This window comes from Gymnogyps californianus, chromosome 2 (genome assembly GCF_018139145.2).
Source record: "Gymnogyps californianus isolate 813 chromosome 2, ASM1813914v2, whole genome shotgun sequence".
NCBI classification, from domain to species: Eukaryota; Metazoa; Chordata; class Aves; order Accipitriformes; family Cathartidae; genus Gymnogyps; species Gymnogyps californianus.
Genome location: NC_059472.1, coordinates 134,065,983 through 134,085,955, shown reverse-complemented (window position 1 = coordinate 134,085,955; position 19,973 = coordinate 134,065,983). Strand labels below are relative to the sequence as shown.

The 19,973-nt window shown below is 39.9% G+C and overlaps 1 protein-coding gene across 1 annotated transcript in view; it reads left to right on the top strand.

Annotated features, from left to right (window-relative positions):
- HDAC9 (histone deacetylase 9) overlaps nt 1-19,371 on the top strand; it is a 488,764-nt gene extending 469,393 nt beyond the window's left edge. Inside the window, exons 25-27 of the mRNA XM_050892726.1 lie at nt 4,658-4,742; nt 9,891-10,044; nt 19,332-19,371. Coding sequence (XP_050748683.1) covers nt 4,658-4,742; nt 9,891-10,044; nt 19,332-19,371 — 279 coding nt within the window. The remainder of the gene's footprint in view (nt 1-4,657; nt 4,743-9,890; nt 10,045-19,331) is intronic.
- Nucleotides 19,372-19,973: the final 602 nt, after the last annotated feature.

Here is a 19,973-nt window from a genome sequence, read left to right as displayed (position 1 = left end):
GCCCTAAGTGCAAAAACATTTTTAAGTGACTAAATTTAACATCTTCTAGTAAATATTCTTCTGGCTTGAATTTCAGTCTGAAGCAGAATTTGACAAAACATTGTGATTGGTTGGCTCCCAAGCATGCTTGAAAACTTATACTGGACAATTTTCTTGCAGAGTGTGAAGTATGTGCTTCTTTCTTGCAATCTGTTGAGATGGCATTTAGGAGAGGATGGTAATTTAAGTGGAAAGCTCATACTCTGCAGCTTTCCTGCTGATGATGAAAAGTTGGCATTTTCTCCTGTGTGGAATTCAGTGTGAATCTGGGGCTGCTTGCCAGCTAGGCAGTGAACTCTGCCAAGAGGGCCTGGACTGCATTAAAAGGGGTTATTTACCAGAACAGGTAAGCATTTCTCTCTCCAAAATGGAAATATTCATGGAAGTGAATATGGCCTGAGATCAATTTTAAATTGCATGGTAAACTTGGTCACAATCTCACATCCTCATTGTTAATCTGAGTCTAATACTAGAAAATAATTAACACTGAGTCTAAGCCACCTGTCAATTGCTGCTTGCATAAACCCAGAGTCTAGAAATTGGCCCAGAAATAGAGAATTAGATGGGGTAGGAAACTGCAGCAATGTATGTGCCAGAGGTCAGCATGGTGACATCAAAGTCCCCAAGGTCGGCAGTGCTAGTCAGGAAGTGGTTTGGCCAAGGAAACAGAGAATATGCTGATTCCAAAGTTACATAATTCCAAGGCATCCCTTGGTTTTTGGGGGCTGGTAGGTGCTAATGACCCTTTGTGCCTTTGAACCTATTCCCTACCGAAAACTGACTTGTTTATGTAGCACATTGTAACAGTGGATCACAAAAATACCTGCCTAAAGTTCTTATATAGAAACAGAAAGTGCAGAAACTTTGACAAGATTGCTAATATAAGAACACAGAGGACCTGTAAGATCTTTGAACTTAGTCCTCTGTAATTATGGGCAACCCTAAGAGCAAATATGTTTCTTGCACAGTGTATCCGAGAAAGAGAGGTTGTAGTGCTTCCCCCTGCAGCCTCGGCATCCCTGAGGAGCCTGCCTGCCTTCTCCCCTTCCTCTGCTTCTGTCAGGACTCTCCATGCTACTTACCTTATGCTTGCAATTGTCTCGCTTGTCAGATATCTCTAACTGCACTCCACAACGATTTTCACTGAAGATAATCTTGGTGCTTTAAAACATGACAGTGCTAAGGACAAAGCAGATATTGCTAGAATTTCCAGCTCAGTACAGACTGCTGTAGTTTCAGATTGTCTCCACGTTCCCAAGGATCAATTCAGATCATTTTCTGGGCACATGAAATTTCCATCGTTAATTCCTTGTTCAAACATTTGTTGATATGCCTCTGGCAGACTTTGGCAGCCCAAGTGATTTTTGCCCATTTACATTGTTTTTCCTATTTTGAAAATGATTAGTGGACACAGTTTCTACTTTCATCTGCTACTTTGGGGACAAAAGCCCAATTCAGTCATGTAAAAGCTTTGAAAATGTGGCCCTTTGTGTCTGCTCCAAACTGTCTCTCCAGTGGTTTGGTTATTTCTGCAGACTTGAGTTCTTCTCTGAAAGATTTCTTTCCTGACAGTGTATTTCCAGTGGTCTTTTCAGCTTCCTTTCTGTTAGCCTCCAGATTTAATAGACTTCATGATCTGAATGCCAGTAAGTGTAGGAGGGAAGGTGATGGTGCCATACATGCCAGGTGTAGAGTAATTTCTTTTGTTCACTGTTGGGTCTAACGGCTGATATTTTCCAGGGACACCTCTATGTCTATACAGTTGTATCCAACCAGTGGATAGCTGCCAACAGAAATCATTCTGTCAAATGCAGACAGTCTCATTTCAAAGTTTATAGAAATAGCTGCCATAACCCACTGGCTTTATTTCTACAGTGTTTTTGTGATGGTACTGCATTTTGGGCTGAGCAGGGCATATGATGTAATGAACTTACTTGTGGAGCCTGATAAGGTTTCCCTGATATGGAAGAGGATCCAAAGTCTGTCTGGCTATCCCTAAGGATGAGGAGGCAGAACAGCTCTGGAGCAAAAGCCAAGCTTGGGATACGAAATGAAAGTTTTGTGGCAAAAAGAGTTAAGGAAATGATCAAACATGACTATTATACTCACATCACCTACAGATCTGATAGTAGAGCCAACAGATAGAGTAATGATTGGGATAATTCATCTTTTCTTTAATGATTCATCAGCTTATCCTGATTTCTAAAAGCACATCTGCCATTTCTAAATATTCATCTGATATGTCTAGATATTCAAATGCAACCTACTTGTTAAAAAATTTATTTCTGTACAGATAAATAAAGAGGTGTCATTGATATATTAGGAAAAATCAAGAGTATTTTTGGCTCCTGCAAAAATCCAGCTCTCAAGAAGGCAACTAAATATTCACCTTTTAATAGGAAATCTCCTCTAGCTATATCTACATCAGTTGATCCCAGCTTAATAATTAGTACAAGAGGTCTGCAGAAAGAATCTCAAGGTACTCAAAGGGCAAAGCAAGACACAGCTCTCACATCTTGCAGTATGGCAATTCCATACCTTGTACTATTATTCCTACTGTTAGAGCCTGGAGCTATTTTGTCCTACTTCAGGGGAGTGAATTGGTCATCAAAGCCTTAGGAATTAGGAAATTGCCAAAACAGAATGTTAAGCTACTGTTTGCTTCCCCTTCTGTGTTCCTGCACCCAGTACGATGAAATAGAACTTCAGGATTTTGTTCTCTTCCTGGCCAAATGATAGATTACTTTAAACAGAAAATAACAAGTGATAAAAGCAAGCACTATTTATCTACATAACCCAAGGTATGGATTATTAAGATTATTATATGGATTATTGTTCTAAAATCTGTGAAGCTTGATCTGTTGGTGGGCATTTTTGTAAATACGCAGTTTTCCCCCAGGTACCTGCAAGAGTTACCAAATAGAGTAACCTATGAAGATCATGAAGTAAATGTGGTTTAAGAATTGCAAATGTATCTGTAAATATTATTTTTATTGTAATTGCTCTCTTTGTTCTAATCCATTATACATATTAGATAGCAACAATCTTCCTTTGCGGTTTGGCCACCTCGGTAACCGAGTTGGGACCCAGTCAGGTCCTACCAGCACTTCTCTGCACACTTGCTCACTGCGCAGAATGGAGTGATTTATGCTATTTCAAAACAAAACATAGTGCTATTGTTTCTAGCCACAAGGAAATCTTTCAGCTGCAATCCCATATGGGATTCTAAGGAAATAAAGACATGAACAGCCCTATTCATTTTAGTCACCAAGACTCCAAAAGACTGGTGATATTTGTAATGTCTTTATCACCAACAGGCATTCACTGCTGATCATAATGGTAGGATTCCAGAAGTTCTGGGATTTGTAGCTGAGCTTGCTTAAAATAGCACCACTAAGGGAGTATCTACATTGCAGTTACTTCCCACTTTGTGTACTTGGATCAAAGCTGATTTTATCTAGTTGGTGGGTAGCAATGCAGCAGTAGCAACCTGGAGGACAATATATGATGGCTACTGAACTATTAACTTCACAGAGGAAGCTCCTTGGGTGGGCTTCACTTGTCCTAGTTTAAAGTAGACCCAGGCATGCTTAAGAAAGGAGTTTTGTCTGCAGTACAGATGTCTCCTGTCAACGGTGGTCAAACTTCCTTAGCTTTAAGAGGAGAAATCGGTATTGATATTGCTCTTCCTTGTCCACCTTGACACAGTTGCTACTCCTGGCTCCACAGGAAGCATGCCTCCATGCCCAGCCCTAGCAGTCTATGCCGGAGAGCGGAAAAACTGGCTGGACTCTAAGCATAGTTCAAGGAGAATACAGTTACTACAGTACAAGAAGAGGCATTTAGCCCAAACAATCTTTTACCCTTTTTCTAGGAGAAAATGTATGGAAGGTGGACAAAAAACCACATGTGGATGAATTTCAAAATGTAGTTTGCTTGATATATCTATCCATTGCAGGGCAAAAATAACTGTGCAGTAACTGAACACTTCCTTCTGCTAATTTACTATGATGCACCCCTACTCAAAGCATATACAATTAAAATGCAGCTGACTATAAAAAACTGACTTAGAGAACTCTTACTGCTGATCTGCGTAACCATTTTTTATCTACTACTTTATTCGAAATTAATGCAAAGCTAGTAAAAGCAGCTGTGTTTTACAGTTTTCCCCTCTAAATCTTAAAATGTGTAAGATGGTTAGATGTAATAACACCAGAAAAATAAAGATAATAGAGTGCACACTTCGGTTCCAGTGTGGCTTCAGCAAGGTTTTATTTGGAGTGCCCAGCTGCGTATACAGACACAGTGGAATTTGGTTTGTGAGGAACCTACAAAAATTACACAAATAACTAGCATTTTTTTAATGAATAATACACAGACATGCACCTGCTTCAGAGACTCCATAGATTAGTCTTGCAGCCAATAGAAAAGCCCCTTGGAATTCAATTACATGGCTGGAAAACAGAAAACAAAATCATGGCTATACTTTTAGAACTGATACCAGCAAAATGTTAACCAGTTCTTGGGCTGAGCTTTTCCTGAGGATTAGATTGTTTCAGTTTGTTTTACTTCCCTGTGGCTTATTGAAAATTTATATTATTCTGTTCTATTCTTGCAGCTGGAGCCTCTCCCGGAAGATATTGTGCACCAAATCCCCAATATGAATGCAATAGCTTCTTTAAAAAAGACCACTGAAATTCAAAGTATGTTTCTCAGTTTGGGTTGGTGGGTTGGTGGGTTTGGGGTATTTTTTATCATTAATTAATGTCATAGACATTAAACTATTGTTTCAGAGAAAAGAGTGGGCAAATGTTTTATGTATAAACCAACATGCTGTGTCTAGTGTGTGTATACATATATGCTTTTATTTTTGTTGCTTTGACAGCCCTTTGTTTCTGCTACATATTTAGCCCTGAAAAACGAACCCATTGAAATTATTTAGAGCTTTCTGATTCCTGAATATTCCCAAATCTTTCCATTCCAGAGCAGCTTGGATGAAATAGATGTTTGTCAGTGAGGGACAGGAACAGACAGGTAAATTAGAGCTCTAACAAATTGTTTCTTCAGATTCTGTTTGCGCAGCCCTTTACAAGTTACCCGCTTTGAGATGTATAGGAGCTTGAGATAAAGTTGAAAAGCTCAAAACGGGCACTGATCCATGGAACAATGCTAACAAATACATTATTTTATTCTGTTTCTGGTGCAGAGGGTACTTGATTGCTTCACTTGTGTGCCCTGACCCCAGCCCTTTACTACCCAGATGCTTTAAGACATTTGCTCTGGTCTCACTGAAAAATTTTCTCTTTGCCACCAGTTGCCTTAATCCAACTGAGCAGAATTCCCTTAAATTCTCTGATCTTCTGCTCTCTGCCATTTTACGAAAGCAGTGGGAGCTTCCTGACTTCTACTGTTTGCTGGCTCCTTAACAATAACAAATGGATAACAAATGTTTTCCTTCATGTTAGATGAATCACAAATAATTGGGATTCATCTGTATAAAATAAATGCAGTTTTTAAAAGGGACACCATGCATTATCCATTGATCATGCAGTAATTATCAACCTGATTTTAGTTGTAAAGTAATAATTAAAATTCATTGTAGATATATAATTCATCCTTCATATCCAATAGTCACCCAGATATGCAAACGCTCTAAGTAAATCAGCTGTATATGATAAATTCCAGTAAGTTGTTTTTGCTGGGTGGTATGTCCTAGGGTAGCTCATGAGTTAGTATCTTCCTTAAAATTCCCTGTTAATGATCTGGAAGGAATCAGCAAGTTAAGGAAATTCAGGTACTGTGCAAGATAGAGCAGATTTACAAATGATAAGGACAGAAATCTGCACACAGGCCACAGACATGAAGAAAGAACATGCAATTCTGTTTTAAATCAGACACGTACTAAATGAAAGCGGATCTGAAACAAAAAAAGGGTGAATTGAGAAAAAAAATAAATACTGGCTCCAGGAAAGCATAGTGTCTTACTAGAAATACACACAAACGATGGCAGTTCAGAAAGTAGGAAGGGATTTAGGAACAAATATATAGTGTGTGTCTAAAAACATTGTTCAGAGCTCTGCAGAGTGGCTTAACTTTGCTTGTTCAGAACAAGCTTAGGTTGAGCTGAGCTGGTACAGTCACGGCAGTCCAGTGGGCTGTGCTTCTGAAACCTAAGTTGGGGCTGCTCAGGGTTTGGAGTTGTTTATACACAATATTCTGTCTTTTCCTGCAGCTATTACCTGAAAGGTTATGCATACATCATTTTGTCTGGAGAGAGACCAAGTATTAGAGAGGAATATGCTTGGATGACGGAAAGGAGCATTGAGGAAGTTTAGTGCAGCTTTATGGAGGATGCATATTTAGACAGAATTAAGAGAAGCAAGTACATGTTGAATATTATAGGGAGTTATACAGGCTGAAAAGCATTAGGCTGTGGGGTAGCACCTCGAGAGATACTGAGAAAGCCTGATTTGTTTGGATGATTGCATGTATATTGAGTCTGCATTTCTGTGATCCAACTTTGATAATGAATATTAGCAGTATTTTAGACAAACAAACCTCTTCTGTGTTTGCTGCAAAAAATTGAAGATACAGTTCTTAGTTAGACAATTAGAGGAAACAGCTTTTTTCTAACTAGAATGGAATTTGTATAAATGTTTTGTTTGTGACAGTGAAGGACATTTCCAAAGCTCCTTTGGAAATGTAATGCATTTGGAAGTAGTAGTTCCCACACCCATGTAATATGGTATTTCTAAACAATCCTGTTCACTAGCTTGAATACCACCCCCAAACTGTTTTTTTCAAGCAAGCCATGGTACGGCATGTCCAAATCTGTGAAAGGCAATTACAAATGCCTGTAACAGTGACAGAAATATTCACTTTTATTATTTCCTGGTAATAATCAGTGCTCCCACAAATCTTTGAGGGAGACTTAAGCACATTTTCATGCTGAAAGCCAAAGCATACCTAGAAGACTGATTTGGTTTCATTGTTTATTCTTGCAAGCCGTGATTGCTCGTCAAGTTTTGTATGAATGAAACCAGCAGTATGCTTCATTCTTTCCCCTGAGCTCCACCAAGTTCTTCTCAATGAATGTAACAGGACCGGTAGAATTTCACATTCCAGTATAGCACAGTAGAAATGGCATTTTCAGAGATGTGAGCAGTTTGAGGCAGATGCTTTTCGAGCTCATTTAATTGTCAATCCACAGCATACCTAGGGTTTCTAACAAAGCTCCTTTGCAGCTGCATGCTGTGATTGCCTCTCCGTTCCACAAGACTTTGCCTACAAATCTTTTGGTTGAGCACACATGCAAGCCCTGTATGTTTTGTGCACAACATATAAATGTTGTTCTTTATAAAAAGAAGCTTGCAAAGCTGTTCTGCTTACCACAGGTGTTTGTAAGGTACAGCTTTCTGATTTTAAAGAAAAAGCTACCATTGCTTTTTCACAAGCGTCAGAAAACCCTCTTTGCATGAAGTACCCACTGCTACCTGGATGCTATTCCTAATTGGGACTGCTTTAAAATTTGCTCCCACAAACCACGAACACCCTGCCATGTACTCCCCTTCTCCAAGACCCTCCACTGCAGCATAGGTGCTGCCACCTGCTTCCTGGCCTGACTCTGCTCTCCCTCTTTATCGCTGAAGCCCCTCTCATAATACAGTTCTCAATGCAGGGAAACAAGGAAAATCACCGATCGCTTGGGAGTGAAGGGCAGTTAAATGGGCACAGAGAGCCCACTAATATGCTTGAATTGGCCCTGAGTTTTAGTGTTATAAGAAAGTCAGGATTCAAGGGGCAGCTGGTGTGTGAGCCTGTGTGTGAATGAACGAATGCGATGTAGCAATCCTCACTGATGCTGTTTTATTGTTGCTGCAGGAGAGCAACACAGTGGTAGCTGGGTACTAATATTTTATTTTATGAATAAGAGCCCTTGAAAACTCCAGCAGTGAACATGGGTTCATTTCTTTTATAGGCAAGAGGGGGTATTATTCCCATGCCAACAGATTTGATTTTCTTGCACATCTGTTTCTGCAACAAAAACCCCACCCACTCTGCGAACATTTAGCTCATAAATTATAGGGTTTGAATTGGGTGTATATTGCAAAGACTGACTTTTGCACATATGATCTGTGAGAACATTGTGGAATGCTCATATAACTTTTTTGTTTGTTTTTAGTGTATTTTTTAATGAATAGAGAATATGGTCTCTGAGCACAGTAATAATAGAGAATATTTTTGTCTTGTTTGTATAAAATTTGCCAGGCTCCAATCATAGAGCCTACTGTTATGTACATAACTTTTTAGCTGTGTCTTTCATGCTTTTGGAGTAAAGCCAACCTCCTAACACTTAATCTCAACTTTGTAGGATACTTAATACACTTTACATTTTATCCCCAGAAGGTCCCTGTTATTTAAAGATTCTGTTAACTACTCAAACGTGCACACTATTAGAGTTCAAAGAAACACGCTGGCCATGCTCACTGGTTGTTCTTGCAGATTGACTTGGGCTTTCATCTTGCAATGATGTTTCTGAATAAAGACGTTTTCAGGCTTTATTGACAGCTGCTTTCTCACTAGAGGGAAAAGTTCATCTTTCGAAAAGCCTGAAACTCTGTTGAGGGCTGTGTTACCAAAGAGGGAGTTTTCAGCAGCCTTTGTGCAGCACAGGCAGCACCACCGCTGGCCTGGCCTCCCAGCTGTCAAAGCCTCCAGCTACCCTCTGGATAAGCACCTCAACTCAGCCCGCTGCCCAGCTGCCAAAATCCTCCTTTTAGCCTTCGGAAAAGTCCCCTACTTGATCCCCTCTCTTTCACAGCTGTTGAAACCCTCCATCTAATTCCCAGATAAGTACCCTGATCCAACCTCTGCAGCAGCTGCTGGAAGCTTCTTGCTAAACACTGAACAAGCTCTGGTCCAGAGCTCCCAGCCTTCCCAAAGCTCCTAATTTCCAGGTGTCATCCACCTGGCAATTAGTGACTGCTCGGTGAATTACTGGACCGTAAGAAATACATATGTAAATTCTTACTTGTTCACCTGGTTACCACTAATCAACCTCTGTTTCTTAGTAACACTGCAGCAGCAGACCATTTTATATGTTGACGAAGAGTCACCTGCCATTATTGTTTGCGTTGCTTGAGAAGCTTCTTACTGTCTCTTCTGTTGCAGGCAGAAAGCTGAGAACACTCATGCTTTTAATCCACTGCTGTGTTTTTACACAGCAAACCAGAAAGCTCTGTTCCTTACGATATCTGGCAGCTTTCCAGCAACGGCCAGTTCATATATGAAAGTTTTAAATAAATTATTGTTCTAGTATACGCCCTGAGGTTGAAGGAGAAAGAACATCCAGGACTAACAAACCTGATTGTTCTGGCAACATCACTTCAGTCCGAGCTGGCATTTCTGACTTTTTTCCTTTTCAAGACAGTGCTGTGTGAGCACTTTGTACAACAATGTTCATTTTTCTAGTCCTATTTGCTGTATATGCATCAACTGTCTGCCATATCAGAGCTTCTAGGTATTAACCCTGCCCTGAACTCCCTTCACCTTGCGTAGATAAAGCCAATAACCTGTCTGACAGTATGCGTTCATTAGTCTGTGTGTTACTCCTCCAGTTTATTACCTTCTGGGGAAGGGCGTGACACAGCCCTTGGAATGAAAGCACTTTCCAACTTGGCATTCTTAGGTTCAGAAATATACCTCTTCACTGCAGTCTGAAATTTCAACTGTACTGCTTACACCGCAGTGATTTTAAATTATAATCACTCAGTGTTGAACTAAGTGATTATTATGCTTGTACCACCATGCTAGCTAAAATTCCCATAAATTATTATGTGTGTTTTCCTTAGGCAAGTACTGGAAGTCAGTGGAGCCATACTCTGTGCCAGTGGATTGTGCTCTGGCTGAGTCTCAGAAACAAGAGAGGGAGGAGACAGAAACGGTATCTGCTATGGCCTCTCTTTCAGTGGATGTTGAGCAGTGTATCCCTCAGGAAGGCAGCAGGTAAGCGTATGCAATTATTGTAGGGAACAAGGCTTTTGCTCCAGTCAAGTGAGATGAAGACAGTGAGACTAAGGGTTGTTTCAAAATTATCTGCTAATTGAGGTACCCGGAATTTTTCATCCCTGGATTTGAATTCTCTCACTGGGCCACTGAAAGCAGAGGTATTCTATGCTAGCAGGTATTTTTTTGGCATGTGTAATTCTTTACTAAGGTTCATAATTAGTACAAGAACCTTGTTTTCTCCTCATGTCTAATGCTGTCCACTACATAAAAAGTGCAATATCCTTGTGAGGAAAATAGACATGATCAAGTGTCATCAACCATATTCTTCTCATTGGAAGCTATTCAAAGCTGGTTTAGTTTTAATTTTCTAGGAAGGTATTTAACACACGGTCAGGTAAATTTAATAAGGATGGACTTAAATCATTATTAAATTATATTAGACAAGCATTAAAAATTACTTCCCTGGAAGCAATGGAACGGTGCCAGTATAAAACTTAAATCAATCCTGACCAGGATTAGGGCCAACATTTTCTGTCTACCAAGGTGAAGGTACACCAGCAAAGAATGAGAATGCTGTTTTTTCCAGCTTGTCAGCTGCTTTTTATGTTAATGAAGATTGCTTTCAGTTTCACAAATTGAGAAAATGATACAGTAACTGCTGTTGTGGTTTTTTGCCAATTAGAGATGAAAAAGACTGATAGCTACTGAATACTGTGTCATCTACAAAACAGTATTTCTTCAAAGAGTTGTTAGGAATCAGAAAAGCCGCTGCAGAGGTTCCTGGAGTTCCCTGTTTACTTGTTTTAAGGACAAACTTTCCTGGCCTTCACCGGTAGAAGAAGACCCAAAATGCAGTGGCACCATTCGGTTTCCATCACACAGAGAAAACAGGGGAGGGTGAAGGAAAGGAGAAAAAACCCTTATAAGGAGACTCATCAGCTCCCTGCAGCCTGTGGAGCAGAGCTGTGTAACAACAGGAGAGAAAGGAGGGAGCTGTGGGTAGGCAGAGCGGTGGTGGGAGTGGAGCCAGCAGGATCCATGGCTCCTACGTCCTGACAGCTACTTGTTTGATTCGGTTCTTGCCTCCTGCGTTGGCTCTTAATCGGAACTGAACTGATAGGCATCCGGGGAAATAGTGCAGTGCTAAAAGCTATGGATGCGTTTGGGAGTGAACATCTCCCACAACAGTGAGAGCGCTCATCTGTCAATGAGTTAACAGACATGGCTCAAAGGGACACACTAGCAGAGCTAGCTAGTAAAGTTCACAGTATTTACATAATTACCTTTCTGATTGTAATTATATTTTAATATGCTATGGCTATTGTTGTGCTAGTGTTACTGCAAACAAACCCATAAAAGCTTAGGGAAGAATCCATGATGAACGGCAGACATATTTTAGATTTGTGAGAGTGTTAATCAGTGCTCATCTAAGGAATAGTGTAAGGTTTGTCGTATAAATTTGTGACAGTTACGAGACACTTCTGCTAGCCAGGGACATAAAGGTGCCTGCTCGTGTGTGCATAGCTCTGAAATATAAAGAATTTTAGTTAAAGTGTTGGAACTAATGCAGTCAAACAAAGCAAAGCTTTAAATTGTCTGAAAAAGGGTGTGGATAATTTTGTGTATTTTTACATTGCTCAGAATAACAAGAATTGTATTTGTTCTGCGCCTCCACTCACTTAAAACTACAGCCATTGAGAGCAACTGCTGATCCTACATGATTTGAACAAAATAACCCTTTGACTAACGCTGCACTTAATTATTGTATTTATTACCTACCTACTGATAACCTGTGACAGTTTCCACCCATTCTGAAAACAGAATTTCAGGGCGGAGCTGAGAGAAATGGAAAAAAACGGATGTGCTGAAATGTACACAAGTGGAATTCATGTGGCTGCCAGATTCATTACACTTCATCAGTTCTGGACTCTTATAGGGATGAATCCGTTGTGATGAATTGTTCTGTGGAAAAATGGCTTCGTTTGAAATTTCTTCTGTGGTGCTGCAGAGATTTTTCAGCAGCACAAAAAAAACCTATGCACCCATGCGTTCCTAAGTCTGTGTCCACATTCGTAACCCACAAAGAAGTCACCCGAAGCCAGATTGCCATCAGAGAGTGACAGGACAATATAAGTGCTGTCCCACTGGGCCAAAATTGATAGTTAGGTTTTCTGAGGCTTCGGGACATCATTCTCTTTGTTTTCTTCCTGCTGAATGTAAGGAGGAATATGGAATCAAAAATGGTCACCCTGAAGGTCTGATTTCGGGAGTCCTCTGAGCTGCGGGGAGACCTGAGAGGACCTGCCTGCACTTTGAGCACGAATAAACGTCCAGCGCAGGTTCATACATCCAGGGACTGATTCAACATTGCACACTCTGGTTTCATGCCAGTACAATCTCATTCATTTCACGAAAACAAACCGTGCATTTCATAGGCACATACCGACACAAACTGCAGTAATGGAGTGATGAGTCCAATTTGCTTTTTCACATTTGTTATGTTTGTTGTAATTAAGGACCAAGTATGCAATGCTCCTTCTCCAGCCCCTTTCTACGGCTGAACGACAGGGTTGCAGAGACGTGAGGAGTTGTCTGGGCTCTCAAGCCCTCTTGATGAGGCCACTGTAGATGTGCCCCTCCTCCCCCCATTGTAGATGGGGGCCACCTCCTGAAGACCTGTTGCAAGCCTTTGCATTGAGTGTTTTTTGGGGAAAGTTGGTTGTGACAGGTAGGGCGGGATCAGAGCAGAAAGTGCCGTGGCTGAGAGGGCAGCCTGAAGGGTTCCTTCATTGTGCCAAGAGCCGATTTACTTTCTTTTAGTTCCCACCATGGTCAGCCAGGCTGATAATTCTGGCCTGCACCTCTAACCCTGTTTCACTGAATTGATGGTAGAGATCCTGTTGACTTCAGCTTTGGATGGTCAGGCCTCCAGATGAAGAGAGCGGCAGCAAGAGTCTCTTTGCGGGAAACTCTTGCCAGTTATGTTGGAGGATATATTGGTGTTTGGAGTGAGATGACTCACTTTAAACTCAGATTTTGGGTAAAGCAGCTCTTTTCCTGGCCAACTCATATCTGACTCATTTACCACTGATGAATACAGGATAAAATGCTCCTGGCTATGGCCCATCTTAAGTATTTCTCTTTCTTTCTTCTCTCTTTCTTTCTTTTCTTCAAGTGACAGTGCCGATTATTTTTTTATTTGATTTTCTCTGGCAGGCTAAATGAAGAAAACCGTGAAAAGCTGCTATGCTTCTAGTGTTTTATTTTACCAAAGCACAACTCTGCATTTTAAGGTCCAATTGAAACTTGATTATAGACTTTAGAAGAGAACAGATATAGAAAAAAGAGTTTGTGGATAGGAAAGAAAACATGAATGATGCTAACACAGATTTAAATACAGATGCAATTAAAGGAACAGGCATGCCCTATAAAATATTTCTAACTACCATAACTTTTGTGTGTTGATAACTGCTTATTCCCTATGTGAGGTACAGATTTAGCTGATTAGAATTTTGCTTTGGCCAGACATCCATTTCAGAAATTGTGCTATGAAAATATTTAGTACAGTGCTGTCCCTGATACATTGGAGCTTCTGTATGTTTCCTTTTAAAATGGAAAAATAAAAGGGTGTGGAGGGAAATCTCTTGCACTTACTGTTTTTACAGCAAACAGTAAATCTTGAGAATGACATTTATCCGAATTTGACTTTACAGCCCTCATTCAGCTGAGCATAGATTTTACTCAAATGGAAATGGAAACAAGGTGTAATTTTTAGGTATTACTCTTAGTGTTACAGAGCTACCAGTAGCAGTTTCAGTCACATTGCATTATATTACATACATTCTATTACATACTAGAGCAACTGATTGGATCATGGGGTATAGCTAGCCACCACCTAGGGTCGCTTGCTGTGTTTGTGTATCAACTCATAAAGCTTCACTCAGCATTTCATTATTTGGGTATCCACCTCAGCTGTGCTGAGTAACCTGCACCTACCTGGACGTACCCCACAGGATCTGCAATCACAGCCAGGCTCAGGAGCTGAAGAACAGCTTCCCCAGGTCAGGCTGCAGCCTTATCTGGCCCACCTTCCTCTCAGGCCCTGGTGGTGGGTGCATAAGGAAGAGAATCAGGAGCAGAGGAGTCTGAGAGCCAGCCTTGCCCTGGTGAGTCAGTAGATCTCAACAGTTGTATCTGACCCATCTGATGTAGAAGCCTCCAGGATACCTACCCAGGCATAAAATTCTCAAAGCTTTTTTTGAACCAGCTTACACCTTTGGCAATCAGGTAGTGAATCCCACAGCCTCATCAGACATTGCACTTTTTCTTTGCTCTAATTTTATTAACTGATAAATTCACTGGGGAACACATAGTTCTTGCATCGTGAGAAATAAAAGCAGCTCTTTTCTTACTCATAGTCTCTGCCCCATTTCTGGTTTTAAAGGCTTCAGCTGTCTCAAGACTCTATATTCCTCCTGGTATGAAAATAATTTCTTACCTCGGATGATTCTTGCCCTGCTCTGTGCCTTTTCTAGTTTTCTTTGACATGGAGTAAGAACTGTATGCAGGACTCCACATGTTGGGCACACTGTGGATTTACACAGTAGCTTAATGTTGGGGATTTTTTCTTGTTTCTGTTGCTCTCTGCTCTTCTACCATTAACTCCAGGCTCTCAGTCGTAGCCATCACTATTTGTAAACAATTAAAGCTGTCCTCCCTGCTATTTTGTGTATTGTGTGTTAGTTTGTTTACCTTCTTTTCCACTCAGAAATGCTGTTATGGGCTTTAGAACTGACTAGTATAGGTAATTTGGTATCACCAACAAACATTATCACCTACGTCTATCTACTTGTAGTCTGCCAAGTCTTTTTGAGATGCTCTGGAGAATCCCTCCATGGTGAAAATTCACGAATATTATTATCCGTTTCCTACTTTTGATGGATTGTTAATCTATGAGAGGGCCTTCTCTCATAACCTAGGTTCCTCAAAGCATTTGGATAAAATTGTTGGAAGACTTTCTTTGCACAGGGATATCACTTGATCTCTCTTCCTTCATTTTCTTCAGAAACGTCTAATAAATTTGTAATGCTTGCTTTCTCTGTAAGTGTTAAAACATAACTCTTACCCAAATTACTATTACCTAAATGCCTGCTAATTCTGTCACTGATTATAGCTGCTTTCAATTTCCCCATACAGGCTTACTGTATCTCTGGTAGTTTCCAAAAGGGGAATTGCATTTCTTACCTTCTCTGCCTCTTGTGTGGATGCTGAGTTAAGCAGTAGAATATGCTCAATAATTATTTCGGTAGCAACATCATAATTGCATTCCCCTAGAACTCAGTGGACAAATATCATCTGCTCTTAGCAATTTGGCAATGTTTAATATATCATTTTGTTCTAGTGCTGATTCAGTTTAAGATAGTTCATCTGCAAATAATAAAATCTCCCTGACACTTCTCTAGTGAACACAGATATAAATAGTTCATTTTGCTTTTGCGGTCTACCTTCCCTGATGCTCCTTTTATGCTTTGATCATTTCTTCTGATGTATTTTGAAAGATCTTTTTATTATTAGTTTTGTATGCCTTTAACATGTTGCTGTTCAGACTCTGTTTGGCCTGCCTCATTGAAGGTTTGCATTTAACTTGCCAGAGTTTATATTTTATTTAATTTGCCTTATTTGGACTTTACTTCCTCTTTTGAGAGTATACGTGTAGTTACCTTATTCTGCTCTTAAACTATGATGGTTTTTACTTTTAGTTTCTTTTTCTTTGATCCATGCAAAGTCCATTTTTACTAGGATATACACTTACTCAGGATCTCTTATATGATGTCTTTAGACACTCTCCGAATCATCTCCTTGGTATAGAAATGTACCTCTTTTTCCCCAGCTCTCTGCTACCAGAGGATCACTTTTCAATTACAATGATCTTCCCTGAGACAGCTGAGTTAAATTAGGAACAGATTACGGCATAAAACAGCCATAGCACGCCAGAAAATCTATCTTTTGTTCAGTAGTTTCTGTGACTTGGAAACATACCTTGAATTTTTATTTTTCTGTGTGTGATGATGTAGCTATGAGGAATCTCTGTAATTCTAATTTAAAAAATAAGGTAAGAGAAACATATACTTTTTTGGATTATGTACAGGGTTTATCTATATTCTTAAATATTAACTTTTTTTTAAAGTGTAGATATGATCTATTTTAAATAATATTCTCATAAATAATATGGTTGCCATTTATTCTCAACTGCCACAGAACAATACTTAAGATGTCACACGTTTTGCCAGATTTTATCTATATGGTAGGATTTTTGCCTCATCTATTTCTTTTGTTTTAAGGTTGAAATGGAATCATTTTGTTTAGCATTAACTGCAAAGAGACTACTTCATTCTGCCATACTGTGAATTGCACATATAGAGAACTATAGGTGAGCACTCTTTCCAGCACACCAAAATAAACAGAGCGAATGCAAGAGGGCTCTGCTCCTAGGAACCTGCCGTTTAAATGAGCCACAGTGAAGCCTTATTGAAAAATCACAGTTGTGGTTCTACAATCATTACAGTCCCAATCGGTGTCTTTCTGAATCTGCTGACCACATGGAATCAGCCTGGATCAGACCCGAGCTCACAGCTGCATCTCTGAGGAGCCAGTCAGAGCATACAATACGTGGAGTTTTTTGCCTGTTTTATGTTGGTATGCCAACTTCTTGTCAGCTACAGGAAGACTGACTGAACTGATGTAACTAACAGTGACATAACTGAAGTAACATAAATTTGGCCTGTCAGACTCTGCCCCCTCGATTCTTTTTTTGAGAACTTCTGATGTCGGCAGAACGGGTATATATTGATTCACCGCTCAGTGTTATGGGACTGCAGTGTTTTTCTCTCTGTACTAAGGGCCCTAAAAATTTACTGGCTCTCACACAAAACCCTGGCCTAAGCTGTTATCCCATAAAAATGTATGTTTTTAATGATAAGCCATTGGATAGATACAGCGACTTCTCTGACACCAATAAAATGAAGTTAAAGCATACACATAAGTTTCCAAAAGAAGACCTGAGAAGGCTGTGAGAGTACCCAGTGAGAGACAAGAGCTGGATTCGCGAGGGCACCCTAACCTCCTCTCTTTTTCCAAAAAGGACCTTGCATCTGGCACTTGCATATAAAAATTTCTATTGGTGCCTAGGCTCTGACTGATGCAGAACATTGGCATGTTGTTGGAAGGTATTGGAATATATTAGAATATAGCACTCAGGGTCAGTCCTGGCACTCAGAAGCACCCTCATCAGTGAAAAATTGTCCAGGACTAAAACCCTGAATAAGATCATCTCTCAATTGTACTATGGTCATGAGAATGTCAGTCCCAGAAGCCAAATACAGACTGTTGCATGTACTGCTTCCCTAAATCCTTATAAATAACCCAACCCCCCACCTTCACTTCCAGAGGTTTTCCAGAGCTCCACTCCTTCCTGCTCCTGCTTTCTCCAGTTGAAATCTATTGACAACTGTTTCTTCTCATTTGCTTACTCACAGCAGAACCTAAAAACTGAACTGTTACCAGCTTCCAAATTATCCTCCTTCCAGACAACCCCATAAGGTCTTGGATGTTTAACAAGGGCTTGTTGCAGTTTTGCATTATGCCAGAGGACATGTAGGTCTTCCAAAAGTGGCTGGAGAAAGTGGAAGCATGTGGTCAGCACAACAGCAACATACACTATCAATATGAATTCCCTACATTGTGCATGATCCTTTATCGCACCTGAGGGCCTGAGCAGCAGGCTGGGCTCCATCCCACCCCGGCTGCCACTGTGCCGTCTCTCCTGCAAGCCAGAACAATTCAAGAGGGGAAAAAGAGGGAATGCAAGAGGGCTTCACCTCACCTCTCAGGAATGAGGGAGCTGCAGTGGTTACTGCACATAGGAAATATTCTCCACAGTGTGGTGAGGAACAAAAGATTTGAGATTTATAGATTAATAATCTTTTAGGGTCAATAACCCTTTGGAAAGTGATTAGTCTGAAAAATATCTTCTTTTTCATATATCACTCATCTGACGTGTTTTTCAACACACGAGCTGTGATCATTCCAAATCATAAAGGAATAACCTATATAAAATCATTTAAAGACACACTGCTGAATTTTTCATTGGGAAAGACTTTAATAAACTCCAGACTCATTTAAAATTCTCTGGCTTCCTTTCTGAATAAACTACCAAAGCCCATGCAAGCCCCCATTAATTACTTTCTTTTTCCATGGGATCTCATGAGTTTGTACTTTCTGAGGGATGTTTTACTGAAGCCAGTTATTAGACTGGCTTACAAGATTTGACTGGTAAACATCTCATTTATTAATTTGCATTTACTTTTTGCTCTCGCCTCATTTCAAAATTGCTTGAAGTGACTATTTTTAAGGAAGTCTTAAGCTCATTTGTCATATGGTATTCTGCCAGACTGAGGTGAAAAATAGTTTATGTCCAAATTCTTATGCCCTTCAATAGTGAGGTCTCACCGTGATCTCAGAAGCTTCCCATTTTATAATTGCAAGTATAATTCTCAGGTGCAGTAGCTTGTCAGAATCAAGGAATTACGACACGTTACGTGAGCTCAGCATATCTCCCCACTGTTTTTTTACTGGATGTTTTAAAGAGCTCATCTTGGCTAAGCTAAATATTTCCCAGAGGCTTTCAAATAAAAGATATACATATAATCTGATTTGATATTATTAATAGATACCTTCTCTATGACAGTGATCTGCTGATCGAGTTCAGAATTTGGTCTCAGAAGTTGCAGGCAGGCAGGCAATGCATTTGTGAAAGCACAGAATCAAAAATCAGAGGACTGAAGAAGAACCCCAGAAGAAACACCGCTGACTACTTGGCTACTAGTGAACTATTCTGCTTTAATGGTATCGGCCCACTTGAAAAAATAAATGCATGTATTTTTAGTTGCAAAAGCTTGTAAAATAAAAGTATCACAGCTATTTTTTTCATGAAATTATTTGACTCTGTTGACACAAAGCATGTACATTTCTGGACAAAAAGTTATAAAATATTCTGACATATTTTAATATAAACAGGAACATTTTCAGTGATTGCTTGGATCTAAAATGTTTTTCCACTTGACATTTGTTTATACTTCCTAGGAAAGAAACTCTATTTATGGATAGCTGAATAACACAAATAAACATCAGAGAGAGCTGAAAAATCAGCTTTGATTATGCATGAAAATCTACAATGTCATTGTGTACTCTTGTGCCGTATTCTGATTGCGTGTTTATTTTTACAGAGCTGCTGGCGAGCCCATGGAAGAAGAGCCAGCCTTGTGAAGTGCCAAGTCCTCCCTGATATTTCCTGTGGGTGACATCATTGTGTATCCCCCCAAAACACCCTCAGACATGTCTTGTCTGCTGCTTGGGTGGCACAGATCAGATGGAACATAAACACTGGGCACAAAACTCTGAATAGCAGCTTCACTTGTTCTTTGGATGGACTTGAAAGGGCCCTAAAGATTCCTTAAATGTAACCGCTACAATTCTAGAGTTACAGTAAAATGGGCTTGGGAGAAAGAGCCTAGAGCATGCTTTTTATATGCTGTTTGACACACTCACCAACATAAATTGTGAAATAGAGTATTACAAAATTCTACATGATAGATTATAGATACAAGAATTGCAACAGCCAGCAAAATACTCGGTAAACTCCATGAATCACTTTCTGACACTTTTTACTGGGTAATTTTTTTCATACTGTGTTAAATTGTTAATAGAGTTTGTTTTCTTTGCTCTGTGTAATGAAAAAAAACCCCACCTTTATTTTACATGCCATTTTTTAACCCCCTGTAATGAGTTCTTAGCTGAATAAGTGAAAGGTGCGTAAATTACGATGAGGGATTTTAGCTAAAGGGAAAGCACTTCTTATTGTACTATAA